General features: G+C 38.9%; 1 protein-coding gene across 1 annotated transcript; it reads right to left on the bottom strand.

The window, feature by feature from the left end:
- Positions 1-299: 299 nt before the first annotated feature.
- On the bottom strand, positions 300-14,274 carry SERINC1 (serine incorporator 1). Its single transcript, XM_042810671.1, has 10 exons — positions 14,154-14,274; positions 9,080-9,241; positions 7,943-8,136; positions 5,375-5,454; positions 5,069-5,206; positions 4,231-4,400; positions 4,022-4,112; positions 2,917-3,058; positions 2,570-2,800; positions 300-1,868 (listed from the first exon to the last, which is right to left on the bottom strand). The coding sequence occupies exons 1-10, from the start codon at positions 14,190-14,192 to the stop codon at positions 1,730-1,732; spliced, it is 1,386 nt and encodes a 461-aa protein (XP_042666605.1). The 5' UTR covers positions 14,193-14,274; the 3' UTR covers positions 300-1,729.
- Positions 14,275-14,520: the final 246 nt, after the last annotated feature.

Below are 14,520 nucleotides of genomic sequence, written 5' to 3' on the forward strand. Positions count from 1 at the left end.
CAATGCAGCTCAAATTATGCTCTGGTCCTGTTGTTTAAGTAGGAATGCAGTTACAAGTATTTTGTTGTTTTGAATAATATGGGTGCAAAGGGTGCAGAGACAGTTTGAAAAACTCCACCCAGGCTTACATGTGATACAAAGAGTCTGAGCTGACACAGTGTGTATGTTGCAGCATTGTCAGTTTTCACTTTTTAACTCCCAAGTAACTTGAAAATGTCCAGAGAATGTAAGATTCAAACACACTGTAAGAACCATATTCTAGCCCCATGTTCAGAAGCAGTATGAGACATCAAAAGTAATTACACAGTTTCATCCAAATTTATTTAAGGTAACAACATATTTCAAATTACTGCAAGCCTTTACTAATCCTTTCATGACCATTTCATGATTGAGTGACACGTCATACTTCCGTGCTAAATGTCAGTATGTTATAATAAAAGCTTAGAAAATAATTAGCAACAAGAAGTAACAGTATAAACATCACAGTAACAGATAATCATGACATCATCTAAGTGCTCTAGGGTACCTCCCGAGTAGACAGCTCAAGTCTCAGGTCATAGCAAGTAAAGGAAAAATATAAATAATGCAGCTTACATACTTCAATTACAAAGCAGCAAGCACAAAAGCATTTAATTTTTCATAACTGCACAAAACTATACAGTATTTTAATCAAACAGACCTAATGCTTTACCTTTTGTCTAAAACTACTTTCTAGGCTGAACTTTATCTCTGGTAATGGACAGCAAAGTACCCAAATCAAAATGTAGAGCCTCGAGTATCTTAAAGATTTTTTGTTAATGCAAGCCTCCCCTAATTACTGCATTCAGTGCTGCTGCTGCTTCTATTTGAATCATTATGCCACAAAAATTCCTCTGACACGTTAACAGTGTTCACCACTCGGCTCCTTACTTGTGCTTGCAACTTAGCCATGAAAGTGGCACAAAACCAGCAATAAATTAAAACACAGCTATTCCACTTAAACTACCTTTAAAAAAAAAAAAAACAAACATAGATGCATATTGTAAACAGGTGTCTTAAAAACATGCTTCTGAGCATCTGCTACCAGAATATTTTTTTTCCCCCGTTCTGTCTGCAATGGGACAACATCAGACACACAGGAAGATGTCAGCCTCTCCACAATTTCAGGTGCAAGTTTCCCCATTTAACATTTGTGCTAAAGGTACTGTGCTGCCCTTAGTACAAGGCCAGGCTTTTAGTGCCAAAATGATGCAACATGTCCTGTAAGTACTAACACACAATTCTGCATCTAACAATGCTAACTCAAGATTACTTTGGAATCAAGGCAACATGGATTATCAAAGGCAGCCCGTCCTTCCCTTGCAAAGCCTGATATAATACTATTTTGTTACATTAATTAACATTTGCACTTCATTTCCCCTAGAGAACTATTTAGTACAATTGAGAGTGGGAAGAAAGACATACTTCCAAAAGGCCTTGATCTTCTAATGCTCCCAAAGCACTAGATCTAGGAATAATCCTATGAAAACTACCATCGTAGCAATTCTCACTGAGCTCAGCCAGAAAGAGCCATTTAGTGAAGTGACAAAAAGACATGATTCAAGGTGATCATGCAGAGTAAAGCAGGGTATATGCTACACAGATAGCACACGCACACATATTTACAACTACACTATAATCCTGAATACTGTTTGTTTCAAAAAACATGGTGAACCTAACACCATCTTCCCTGGAGAGCAGTACAGCTCCCTTAGTCAAAGTCACGATTTGTAAGAACCAGCGGAGCAACCAGAGTCCACACATACAACACAATGCCAATCCAGCTGGAAGATATCTTCACCCAGACAGACGGCCATTTGCTGGTCATTGTCTCATAAGTGGCATCCGGACTGTTGAAAGAATTAAAAAGATGATTTGCAATTTTTGTTGTAGTATGGCGACCGTGTAGTAAGCTACTATTCAACATTTGCACAGTCAATTATTTTAATGTCAGCTTAACACCTCAAAGGATGCCTCCTCTTTACTTCCTCCAATTAGCCCACACCAATCTGTATGAAAATATCATTTGCAAATTGTGGAAAACAACAGTAGCCCAAAAAGTACTGAGTAAGAGAATCTGTCAAGAGCAGAAATAACTACTAAAAACATCTGCTTGACTTGGATAGCATTTATGCTACTGGTAATTCATCTTACCTTGTGAAAAGACACACCCTAGGAGAATTAATCTTGATATCACATTCACTTAAGCAGAGCCATGAATCAAACCAAGAACAAGACAATCCATTGGAAGTTATTTTAGAAGAAAACACCTTTCTAGTTTTGTTATTTTCATACAAGCAGTTCATCAACAAATTATTAGAGATCTTTAATTTGTTTTAAATTCTGACTAGTATCTGCTTAAGCTGTTAACATTACATTTGTAAATGTTATACAACTACAATCCATTCACACGGGTCAAACACTACACTTCTCAAGGGAAGCCCCATTCAGAGCCACATTCCTTCTAGTACATCAGCTGTCCCTGTCTGACCAGCTAAATGTACATCTTGCATGCAGACTGTTGGCGTACTGTACTATGAAATGTAGATACCTGTACCAGTTGGTAAGTGTCATCATGATATACAGCGATGCCAGGAAAAGCATAAAATGGAAGAAGGAATAGCTGTAAGTAACTCCATCCCTTTCGTTGTCTATGGCACGGTGAACATCATCTCCATCATCAAGGGAGCCGTCGTTCCTGGGCATTCCATCCTCTATCAGAGTTGATTCATCACTGGTCAGCATCAGCTTGTTAACTTGGCTGTTATTGGATGTTCGGATGCTGTATTTGACAGGGAAGGATGCAGTACAGTTACTCAAATGAATATAATTTATCAGCTCACAATCAGAAGTAATACAAGTCAATGGGATATATATATTTTTTCAAAGCAATCTTACCTTGAGTAGAGAACACACAGCAAAAACAAAATCAGTCCTACAATTCCTTGTGCATCCCACCACTGCACTACTTGACCTTGGGTTGGAATGGTGGTGGTATTATAACCAATGATGCTCAGCAAACTTGGGTTACAGCGCCTATCTGTGAGGGAAATTACATTAAAACTTACATAAAAGCTGAACAAGTACTTAAAAGTGCATTTCCATGCAGAACATTGAGTAAGAGCAAAAAACATTGTGACCATTAAAGTTTTGAAGCATAAAAACTTGAATTTTAGCCTACAGAGTCTCTATAACAGGCCAGTGACAGTACAAAATCTTATATAACTTATAAAGGATTTCAAATCCTTTACCTGCCCTGAGATACCTATCAAGTGCTTTACTTTTGCCATCTCATACAACCAGAAGCAACCAAGTAAAAGTTTCCTGCCTATTAAATCAAATAAATTTTACTGCTAGAAACCAAGTATGCCAACCATACTGTATACAGATAGGTATCAGTCATCTCAGTTAAAAAGAATGCTATAAAATTAGTTTCTTATACCAACAGTTCCCAACTTCAGCATCCACACACAACACACAGATGTAACAGCAGAAAGCAGACTACTTTTCCATAATTACTTTAGTAGTTACATTTACTCAGATCTCTGCCTTTACACAGGAGCACAGAAGATTGCCTACAATTAAGATTAAAGGCTACTTCCATGTCAAAGACAATTTAAAGCACTGAAATCAACATTTGGCAGTTTATTTTCATCAATGAAATTGATGGGTTTTTTTTGTTGTTTTTGTTTTTGTTTTTAAAGACATCTGGTTGCTTTCAGGCAAGAAGTGTTACAACATTACTACATTGAAATGATTCCTCCATTAGGAAAAACATCATCAATAACATTTCAGTACCAACCAAGAAACTTCAAACCTGGCATGGAGATATCTTTCAAAGAACAATTTCTTTAGTGTTATTGTAGGAAATCAGAGCCGTGGGAAAAACTTGTGGCTGCACACATCACAGTACCTCATTCCAGTGCTGCTTTGCAAATAGGTGAAGATAGAATTTATAGCTGAACCTTTCACCTAAAAAGCCATACACTGCTGCTACAGTTACCTGGTTCATTGGTCATAGCTGACCAAGTCAAATACATCGTGTAGATGGTAATCACAGAAGACTGCAGCAAACCAGATCTTGGCTGAGATTCCTGTATGAAATAGCCATGAAACATCAGTTAGGCAACTCAAAAGTCTCAAGCGTGATTACATCATGAGTTTCTGATAATGAAAGTAATCCAGAAAACTAAGAAAATAACAAAACTATACCTGAATCCTTGGCAGAATAGACATTACAGAGGCACCGATACACAGCAGCATATTAACACTGATGAATGTCTTGTTTTCAGAACAACCTTCTGGTTGAGTGTAATAAACGTAAAACAAGACAACAGCTACTAGAGACAGAAGGTAATTGACAGCTGTAGCTGACAGCAGAGCTGTGAAGAAAGAGAAACAGAGTTTAAGTGCTTAGTAATACAGCATATTAAAACTGAAATAATCTTGTAAATTATCCAAAACTTGATTATTATAAACAAAATCTCAAAATTACTTTGAGACCTTTTCTGTCATGCTTTGTCCCCCCAGCTTCTTTTGAGGAGAGGGAGTAAGAGGGCAGCATGGTAGAGTTTCAGGATGAAACGGTCCCTATACCCTAAAAGAATGACCACTAGGCAGGCATAAGGAAAAGCTCACTGAACTCAGTGTACTCACTGTACTCAGTATGAAATCAGTTTATTTTTAATCAGTGCTAAGGTGTAACAAAACCTGTGCTTGTGGATGGAAAAAAAACAAACAAACAAAAACCTAAGAGCCTAACCTACAACTGCCTCTTCTCTGATACGGTATACTGACTTCCTGTGCCTAGGGAGTAGATATCATCACTTAGCAGCAGTTCCCTCTTCTCCTGCTCGGAGTCCCCATACTCCATTTTTAACTCAGTATCAGAAGAACACTGTGACAATCGAGCAGAATCACACTACAACAAAACGATATATAATACACAAAGTAGCTCTTGTGCTTTCTGGTTGAAATACATTACTCAGGTGAATAATGTATCCAACATAATACACAATGAAATGTAAAAGTTCTTGTTGCAATACAATACCTGCATACCAGCATCTTGAGTTTCCTTCCTCCATTTTTTCAACCCAAGACTCATTCCAGGAGTGAGCAAAGTCAATTAGCAAGACCAGCTGAATTAGAATAAAGCAGAATGCTCCAGACATACCTACATAAAACCACACTATAAAGAAAAATAAAAGCAGTTCAGGGCCACTGACAATTTACCACCTCGTCTTAAAACATAAAGGTTATGCATCCACAAAAACTGTAAGCTCTCAGTACACATTTAAATTAGTTTTAAAACCACTACCACTGCACCATAATCCAATAGAAGACAATGTTCTCTTACCAGTAGTAAAAGGTCCCTCTGGAATGAAGAAAGCTCCAACGCTAATTGCAAGTGCTGTTGCAAATTTAAAGAACCAGAATCTAAAGAATTAAAGGGGGAAAAAAAAGGGTAAGAAAAAGTCTGGCAACTACTGCAGTCCTTATCTGCTTCAGAAGACCTCAAAGTAACACAAAACACACATTCTCAGAGGGTTTGGTGGCTGTTTTGTTGTGTTGGTTTAAAAAAAGAAAATATATATATATATTCATTCATTCTTATTTCTTTAGAAGATAAAATTCTTATTCTATCTACCCAAGATTGTTATTTCCTCCAGTAAATGATGCTAGATTCATAGAGTTCAACACTAATTTTCCCACAGATATCTCCCTGACGTATGAAGCCAGGATGGAATGTAACTGTGAGATACATGCTCAAGGATGAGCAAAACAGATCAGATGTCACAGAAAGGAGACAGGGAAATATTTTCCATCACACCTTTAACATCCTGTAGTGAACTTAAAAAAAAAAAAAAAATTAAATTAAAAAAATCACACCAAACATAAGATGCAGACTTTTTTTCCTTATCAGAATGGCATGGAGCTCCAAATATAGGCATGATAGCATCTACATGTACTTCAGAACTGAATATAGCACAAAGACATGTACCACACTCCCACATTTTAAACAGCTGCATGGTCTTCACATTTTCCACCCCTTCCTATCTTTTCTTAAACTTCAGTCACCACTACTTGATCATAACAAGCAAAAGGTGAGATTAAATTTCTTCGGATGAGCACTCAGAGAAGTTCAGCTGGGCAGAGAGAAGCTAAGAAAGATGGAAGAAGTGCAGAATATGGGAAAACATGAATTCACTGGGATATTTAAAAAAGTATGTATGAAAGCTGAACTAACTCTGAAAATTTATTGTAAAATGCATAACCCACTTAAAGTAGTTTTTAAATTCACATGGACATTTAAATGTCATTACAAAAACAGTTTCAATTTTGCATGAAGTTCCTTTCTAATTCCATGCATTTTTAAGGGCTCTTGACACTTCATCCACACACAGTTTGTATGACAGCTAAAAATAATACTTCTCTTAAAAAAACACCTACAGTTGCTATTCTGTGCGAGTGAGTAACAATCCTCTGAATACATTATAACAGTGTTTGTTGCTTTCCTGGCAAGAAAATGGCAAGCCATTTTGACTGCTGTTAGAAAAGCAAAGAAAATGAATGCTGGCACTAGATCCTATCTACTAGGTTTGACTTGTAAGCAAGCATGAAAAAGTGAGTACACAGATGTGGGAAAAGCTAATATTCTGAAATATTGCAAACCACTAACAGAAAGATTACACTGCAAAGTATTACTGAAGATGTATACAACTTAAAAAAAAAAAAAAAAAATCAAAACCCAAAGTTACATAAAGCTATCTGTAAGGTGTATTATTGAAGCAGCTACCTGTTACAGAAGTGTTGGCAGTGGCATCATCACATATTTTACCAGTAACAGTTAAAGAACATAATTTTGTCTTTTATTCTAGTGCTGACACTACATTGGCACAGAACAATAAGCTTCTGTGGGTTGTGTAAGTAGTACCAAAAACTTCTATCAGATACTGCAATCCCAGACAGGCATATCAGGAAGACACCAAACAGCTAAGAAGAATCTTCCTACTGAAGACCACTACGCCACATATACTGTCTTTCATTAAAACAAAACAAAATCCCTCAAAGCATTCACAGTGTAGCTGATCTACTTTCATTTGTTTTTTAAAAATATGTTTTAACAGTTTTCTGTGAATACTGGAAGATGTAGAGGACACTTGTAAGCAAACCAAGGGGGAGAAAGACTGAACTGAGTCATTGCTTCTAATGCACTCTTAACTATACTATATGCAGACATTTGCTTACACCTGAGTAAAGTAAAGAACTAAAGCCATATTCTTCTCAGTCTCATTTTCTTTTCATCTACAAATTTAAAAAGTTACATTAAAGTTATACCTAACATGGGAAAAAAAAAAAGAACTGCTTGAGACCATTTGCAAGCTAAAATTCCAGTACTATCCTCAGCCTGATCAGAAGAAAAGATAGCAGGGAGGCAAACGTTGTTACACATCTATCACAACTATATTTAAAGTCAACAACAGACATCAAAGTTTCCACTTAATTCCTAGAGAACAGATGAGGCTTTAAAATCTTTCTATATATGAAAAACATCCCAGTACTAGAATGGTACCATTATTCATTCTTGAATTTCATCTTCTGTGGACAAAAGAAGAATCTCTACTCTTGGGAAATGTATAAACAGATTATCCAGTGTCATAGCTAGAGCTCTAAAAACTGACAGCTACGTGCATCTTCTTCTTTCACAAAAATTAATCTGCCCTGAGAACTCTACTAACTCTGGATGTCCTCTTCTGCAATAACACTCCTTTAACTACTAAGAAATTCTTTTGCTGGTGGATCAGTACATTCGACCAGCATGCTTGGCTGCAGGCTACATTTCCACAGTAGCTACATCTCCCAAAAAACTTCCCATGAAGCCCACAGTCAAGTGCCCATCTCAGTTCTCATTTCTGTATCTTACCCATTGTGCACCGCTGCTCTTGGATCATTGCTGCTCTTCACTTTGATCATCAGCAAGGAGAAGAGAAGAAAGAACATTGCCATACCAAAGCACACACGGTACACTGCTTTGTAACCAACCAACACGTCGCAATTCACATGGCCATGAACACCAGGAATAGTTGTTCCCATCCCTCCGTCGCAAAATCCAGGAATCTGTGACAGACACAAGATAGTTCAGTGACCTTTAAAAGCCCCCTGTGAGTAAATAGGTGGTAGCAAGTTGCATAATCTAGCAATATTAATGAATAGTGTATTAAGAGCTACAAACTTAGCTAAGAAAATAAGATACTGCAGGGTTGTACAGCTGTATGGTTAAAGCTGAAACCAGGATATTAAATGCATTCAAGGGGAATGAAATAACATGAATGAAATGAAATATTTTGAAATAAACATCTACAGACAACATCTGGAGACAAGGGGTAGAAAATGAAAAGCATGTCCAGCAGAAGTTACTATTTACCACAAAAAATGAAAAGAATAAAACAATAAAATGAAGACTAACAGAACCTCAGTATGCAATCGAAGTTCAGCAAAAGCTATCAACTCCCCAGTAATTCAAAATTGAAATTATCCTTCCATTAAGTTCATGCACTATCTTCATAGAAGTAAGACTGTAAAAACCCCTACGAACTTCTTACTACCCTTTGTAAAAAATATTCCTGCTGTACATTTGCAGTTAAAATAAAATTTTAGCTAGAGCAACACAAACTAGAAATCTTTGACTGTGTTCATTTCTCATTAATATCCTTATTAGCAGCAATCAAAATCAATTAAGAACTACAAATACCTTGGTAATATGCAAAAACAAACAAACAAAAAAATCACTACAAATATAAGTTATAATTTCCTGTTTAAGACTTTTCTTATCCAAGCAATTAAAGTGCAACTTTCCTTCTAAATAGTGCTATTTATGTACTCAATGGTTCTTTCACAAGTCCTTTGTTTACTTGACCTGTAATCAAATTAGTAGTGAGTGTTAAGAACACGTGGCAAAAAAATGATACATTTCTGAGCAAAATCGACGCTCTGAGGATATCATATACAATTACTTCTGACATTTGTTCAACCAAACATGTCAGTAAAGAAGTAATCTGACCTTCTTCAGCTGCTCTTCCATTCCTGGAATTAACATCACACAGGCCACGCTCACGCCGAGAAGCAAGAAGAAGGCATAGATCAGCCTAGTGATGGTGGAGTTGTTTCCGCTGGGGCAGCACCTGCAGAGCAGGCAGGGGGCACTTCCACACAAACATGGTATCTGATGGAGATAAGAAAGGTAAAACAAACTCTTTAAAGAGCTTTGCACTGCTAGCTTTCAGTCAGGCTGTGCAGATTATCAGAAGTTATGATGGAAAATCACTCGATATTAATGTAGGCTAAGTAGATGCAACATGTTACAGAGCCTCCAAACAAGTCCTGGTGGTGCTTCCTAATGCACAACTGTACAGTGAAATTACTTCTATGCCAAAAATAATCATTTATCCATTCAGCCTGGATCCATGCTTAATTGTCCTCTTGAAATGTATTACATTTTTTTCATCTAATTAAGATTCGGGCATTGTTTTAGCCTAGCAAAAACATCCTCCCTTGCACAGCTGCAGAGAGAAAAAACATACAGCCCATAGAAAAAAAATGTAAACATAAGTGCCATCCAGGTATGCCTTCAGCATTTACAGTTGGGCTGCAATCCTTATTGAGGCCATAAACATCATTTCAGCTCCCCCCCCCTCCAAAAAAAATCCAACAAAACAGGTAAAATAGCCTAAAGCTTAAGCTGTTATTTATTGCATTTCTATCAGCTATTCCCATCTGGGTATCATGTAATTCTGTTAGTTGCAATGTAACAAAAGTTAGTAACAGCACAAATAGTACAAAGACACAATATGCATTATCAGCTCCACCAAATATCAACAACAGAAACAGGAAGAAATGTGCAATAGTTGTAAATACTATCAAAGAATCAAAGACAAATTACTTGCATTCAGCAAGTTTTGTTCTTAAGCAAAGCACTACAGGAAGAAGGGCACAGATTCACAAAAACAAACAAAAAAAACTACCCTGTACTCCTTAGCAATGCTCAGCCACTTGTTGAGAGGCAGTTTGGGAAGTAAAAGAAGGGTGAGGGTCCACAAGTAAATGCAAGTCAGAAAAGGGAAGATTAAAATATTTTGCAGTTCATTCCCCCATTTACAAACGAATCATTTTATGTAAAATAATAATAATAATAATAATAATAAGCATGGGAAACCCCAGTAGTAGTTACAGCTAAGTTTTGGAGGCCACATATTATTCAGTTCAATAAAATTTACCAATGTAAGATTCTAGCGTGTCCCCTGCTACAGTTGCCTTCATTACACAAGACCTGCTCTGACTGTACTACAGCAGAGCACAGAACCTCTTACAAAAGCACTGAACTGTGGCAAAACTCACCTCTGCTTGTGCTAAAAAAAAAAAAAAAAAGGCATTAATTATCACTCAAGGGACACCCAGACACAGGCACATGACCAGTACACATCAGTCAGCCAGGATGATGAGCATATGTCAGAGTTCTTAATGCTTAGTCATATGGCAAACAAAACACCAGTGCTCTGCCCTCCTGGAAGGTGCCAGCACACCAGCAGACATCCAGACAATTCCTGGCAATCCCTTGGGAAAACAGATTCTGATTTTCTGTCCTGGCAGTTTTAACCAGACCCACATCTTGGGTCTTCTAAATAATTCCCGTATATTCATTTTCCACATGTTCTTGTTCAACGATGGAAGAGCCAAAAATATTCACTCTACTATGCTACAGAATTGCTTCTAAATTAACAGACATCATTAATTTTGCCTTGTTATAAAAAGCAAAAGTAGGCCATTCTCATAACTAATCCAGTATGTAAAAGACTGCATATCACTCTGATTTCCTCCTCTTCAATACAGTATCACTGCAGCACAATGTAAACGAAGATGCTGACTGCAAGCAACTACATTAGGGGTACCTATGCTAAGTCGCCAGGAAACAAATGTCAAGTATTTGCTTAGGGCTCATCAGGACTTTATAGAGTACTACTGCATATATGGTATTTCCTCGCCACAAATAACCTCTCTAGTGAAAAATATTCCTATTCTCTACACAAAACATTACTTTCTTCAGCTAATTGTGTATTTTCATTAACTAGTTCTGTCTGTATTAATATTTTTTAAATATATTCTTGACTAAAAGCTTGAATTTGCCAGAGCCGGACACAAGCCTAGGTTCAGTTGCTGCAGAAAACTTGGTGCAAGGACGGTCAGGCATAAACTTCTCTAAATTATCACTGTTAAATTGTTTATTAAATGCTAAGTATATGAAGCAGCTTCCTCCCAAGTGTTAGAAAGGGAACACACAAGAGTGCATGTAACTTAATGTTCTTATGGACTTAGAGGAGCTGAAAGAAACATCACTACATCCACCTCACTTAGTAAAAACGTGCTTCAACTGAGACAATATTGCCCACTTGACTTTAACTGTCTGAGTAACAACATCAGCTTTTTAAACACCTTGCCCCTGAACAACTCATTCTCACAAGCAGTAATGATCAAGCACATCTCTGAACAAGAGAAATCTCCTGATACTATTAATGCACGTCACCTACTTCTACAGAAAGTCAGATTACAGTCCAAGACTCTCTTTCTTCTGAGGAGATTATACGTATTATTTTATTGGAATTGTACGTGCTGTTATTAAAAACATTCCTAACAAGTAGTAGATTCCAAACAGAACAGGGAACAAGAAGCAATCTGCCCACAGAATTCAGTTTACCAGCTGAAAAGACAGTTTCTGCTGATTTCTTTCCTCCTATATTCAGAGCTCTCCTCCTAAAAAATACCACAGCACAAACAGCAAGATACTACTGCACAGAACAAAGCTTAAAAGTATATTCTCCAGTGAAGTGCAGCTTACTCACAGGTGCAACTTCTGAAAGCGCTGCAATACAAACAAGACACAACAGAGAAAAAGCATCAGGACTGACTGATGGTTCTAGGCCAGTGGGATCAGAAGCCTTTTGGTGAGATGACAGTGGTATTTAAGGCTTCTCTTACTCCCAGTTCATCCTTGCCTTTAAAGACTGACTATGCAGCACAGCACCACAGTACCACACCACGCAGTCAGAACAAGTAACCATGCAAAATAATCCCAAAGAAATAAAAGATGCCAAAAGTTACTCAGAAGAGCTTGCACAGCACAACACCTGGCCCTGCAAAGAAGCATGAGCAGCATTGTCTCCCCAGCCAGAAGAGGAGCAGCCATCCTGGCTGGCACATTCTGCACCAGCAAACTCCATGACATCTGGCTCTTCTGAAACCCCCTTCCATATCCCTCTCCTCTTTCAAAGCCACGAACTCTTTATACATCAGCATTCTTAGTGACTGGGGACACATACAGACTCCAGCTGTACAAAGTGCTGCACAGAGCTAAGCATTGATTAACTGTGTTTTTAACTGTGTAAAGAAAATCAATACTATAAAGCCACCAGGAAAAAAAAAAAAAAAAAAAAAAAAAAAAAAAAAAAAAAGATTTGTTTCAGGCACTTTAAAGGATGGGATCTGCCCACAGTAAATCTAACTTAGTCAAGATTCCATTACTATGCAAGTCATTGCACTTAAAAGACCATTAGATGCTCTTGAAAACATTTCTCTCAGCAGAAATTAACATTCAGAACCAACAACAAATACACAGGATTCTTCACACACTACACACACCAATTATCAGGAAAGGCTGTTTATTCACTTGAAAATGCAACACGTATTAACTCAAATATTTTCATTAAACTAGTTATGGCATCACTTAGTATTTGACACCAATTAAAAATGTCAAAGTAACTATATTCAGCTAATAATTAAAACCTACCTGGCTTAATTCATTAAGTGGTGTTTAAAATGTTAATTAAAGCAAAATGAACACTAGCAACATCTCTTCAGCAAAATATTATCAGTGTTCCAGCAGCTTATTTACATGTATATCAGCATAGTAGCTTATTTCATACCTATTAATTTACTGTCTCTGTGATCATTTAACTGAATTTGGACAGGATATTAAGGAATTAAGTTATCACCACTCTACACATCACTCCAGCAGGAGGAAAAAAAAAAAAAAAAAAAAAAAGAACTTCATATGTTTTGATAAACTATAGCACAAACATAGGAACTTGAATCTACATGAGGCTTTGTTAGACCATTAAGTTAGCTGTATGAGTGTCTGTTTAAATGTGAACAACTTCATTTTTCTGAGGAAAGTAGAGTCTCCTTGGTATGAAAAATTCAGATTTTCGCAATCCCACTGACATTTTTATCCCAAATGTACAGATTCATAACACATGAGTGTGAACATTTGTGTAAAGCCTGGATTTAGAAAGATGGATCACTTAAAGACAAGACAGCAATAACTCAAGTTGGAAGAAAACGGTCGTGAAGGATCTTTACAGACTTTTGTGTTTCCCTACACTGCTAACAGTTTTAAGCCCACCCTCAACTATTGTTTCCAAGCAGTTAGAAGAAGCACTGAGCAACACTCAGCACGGCAGTGACATCATCACAGCCTGCTGAACAACAAGACAAAGATGCCTTGACAAGACAAAGATGCTATAAAGGGCGGAGCTGCCCAAGACAAAGCCGTAAGAAAGACGAGCTAAATACAATCACCAGAAGTAGACAAATGCACAAGTTCTGTTTTTCCCAAAGCAGAGCAAACTTCATCAACACTGAATGAGATTTTGACTGCTTTAGAGGGCTAGGAGGGCGGGGGTGAGGGGTGTGGGCAGGAGGATTGTTAGCAGACCCATAACACCTTCTGCACGACAACACGGGCCGAGAAACGAGCACAGAGCATGCGGCCTGCCTGGGTACCAAGCTCCCCTACGCCCCGTGCATCTCGGCGGGGGGAGCCCGGAGAAGCCCGAGAAGGGGCCCAGGGTCGGGGGCGAAAAGCTGCCCAGGACAGGGGGGGCGAGTGGCGGCGGCCGCCCACAGAAGGTCGGTGGGCAGCAGAGAGGTCACAACCTCCCCAAGACCGGCGACGCGGAGAGGCACTGCCCCGCCTGGGAGACAAAGGCCCCGGGAGGCGGGGGCCGCTGCGGGCCTGCAACAGGAGAGAAAGACGGATAAGAGGACAGGAAGAGAGAGCTACCCCGACGCTCGGCCCGCCTTACCCAGCTCGCCATGGAGCAGAGGCCCAGGACGCCGCCCATGGCTGGCGGCGGACTCACACTCCGGCTCCGCCAAGATGGACGCGCACTTCCAGCTGCGCTGTTTACTCTTCGCCTCAGCACTTCCGGCAGTTCGGACGGCCGTGCAGCGTCACTTCCGGCGGGCGGCAGGAGGCGGGGCGGTGGCGGAAGTTGAGCGCGACACGTGGGGCTGTTTTTCGCCCTTGCTGTCGGCTGTCCAGCCGTGCTGCCGGTTGAGCCGTGCCGTTGTGCGGAGCGGACGTCGGGGTCGTGAGATAGCCTGAGTGCGGTGGGGCCGGGTGTGCCCTGCCGAGGCCCAGCTGTGGCTCCACAGTGCCCTGCGCTGCCA

This window comes from Centrocercus urophasianus, unplaced genomic scaffold (genome assembly GCF_019232065.1).
Source record: "Centrocercus urophasianus isolate 14NV4802_14NV808 unplaced genomic scaffold, USGS_Curo_1.0 seq_10, whole genome shotgun sequence".
NCBI classification, from domain to species: Eukaryota; Metazoa; Chordata; class Aves; order Galliformes; family Phasianidae; genus Centrocercus; species Centrocercus urophasianus.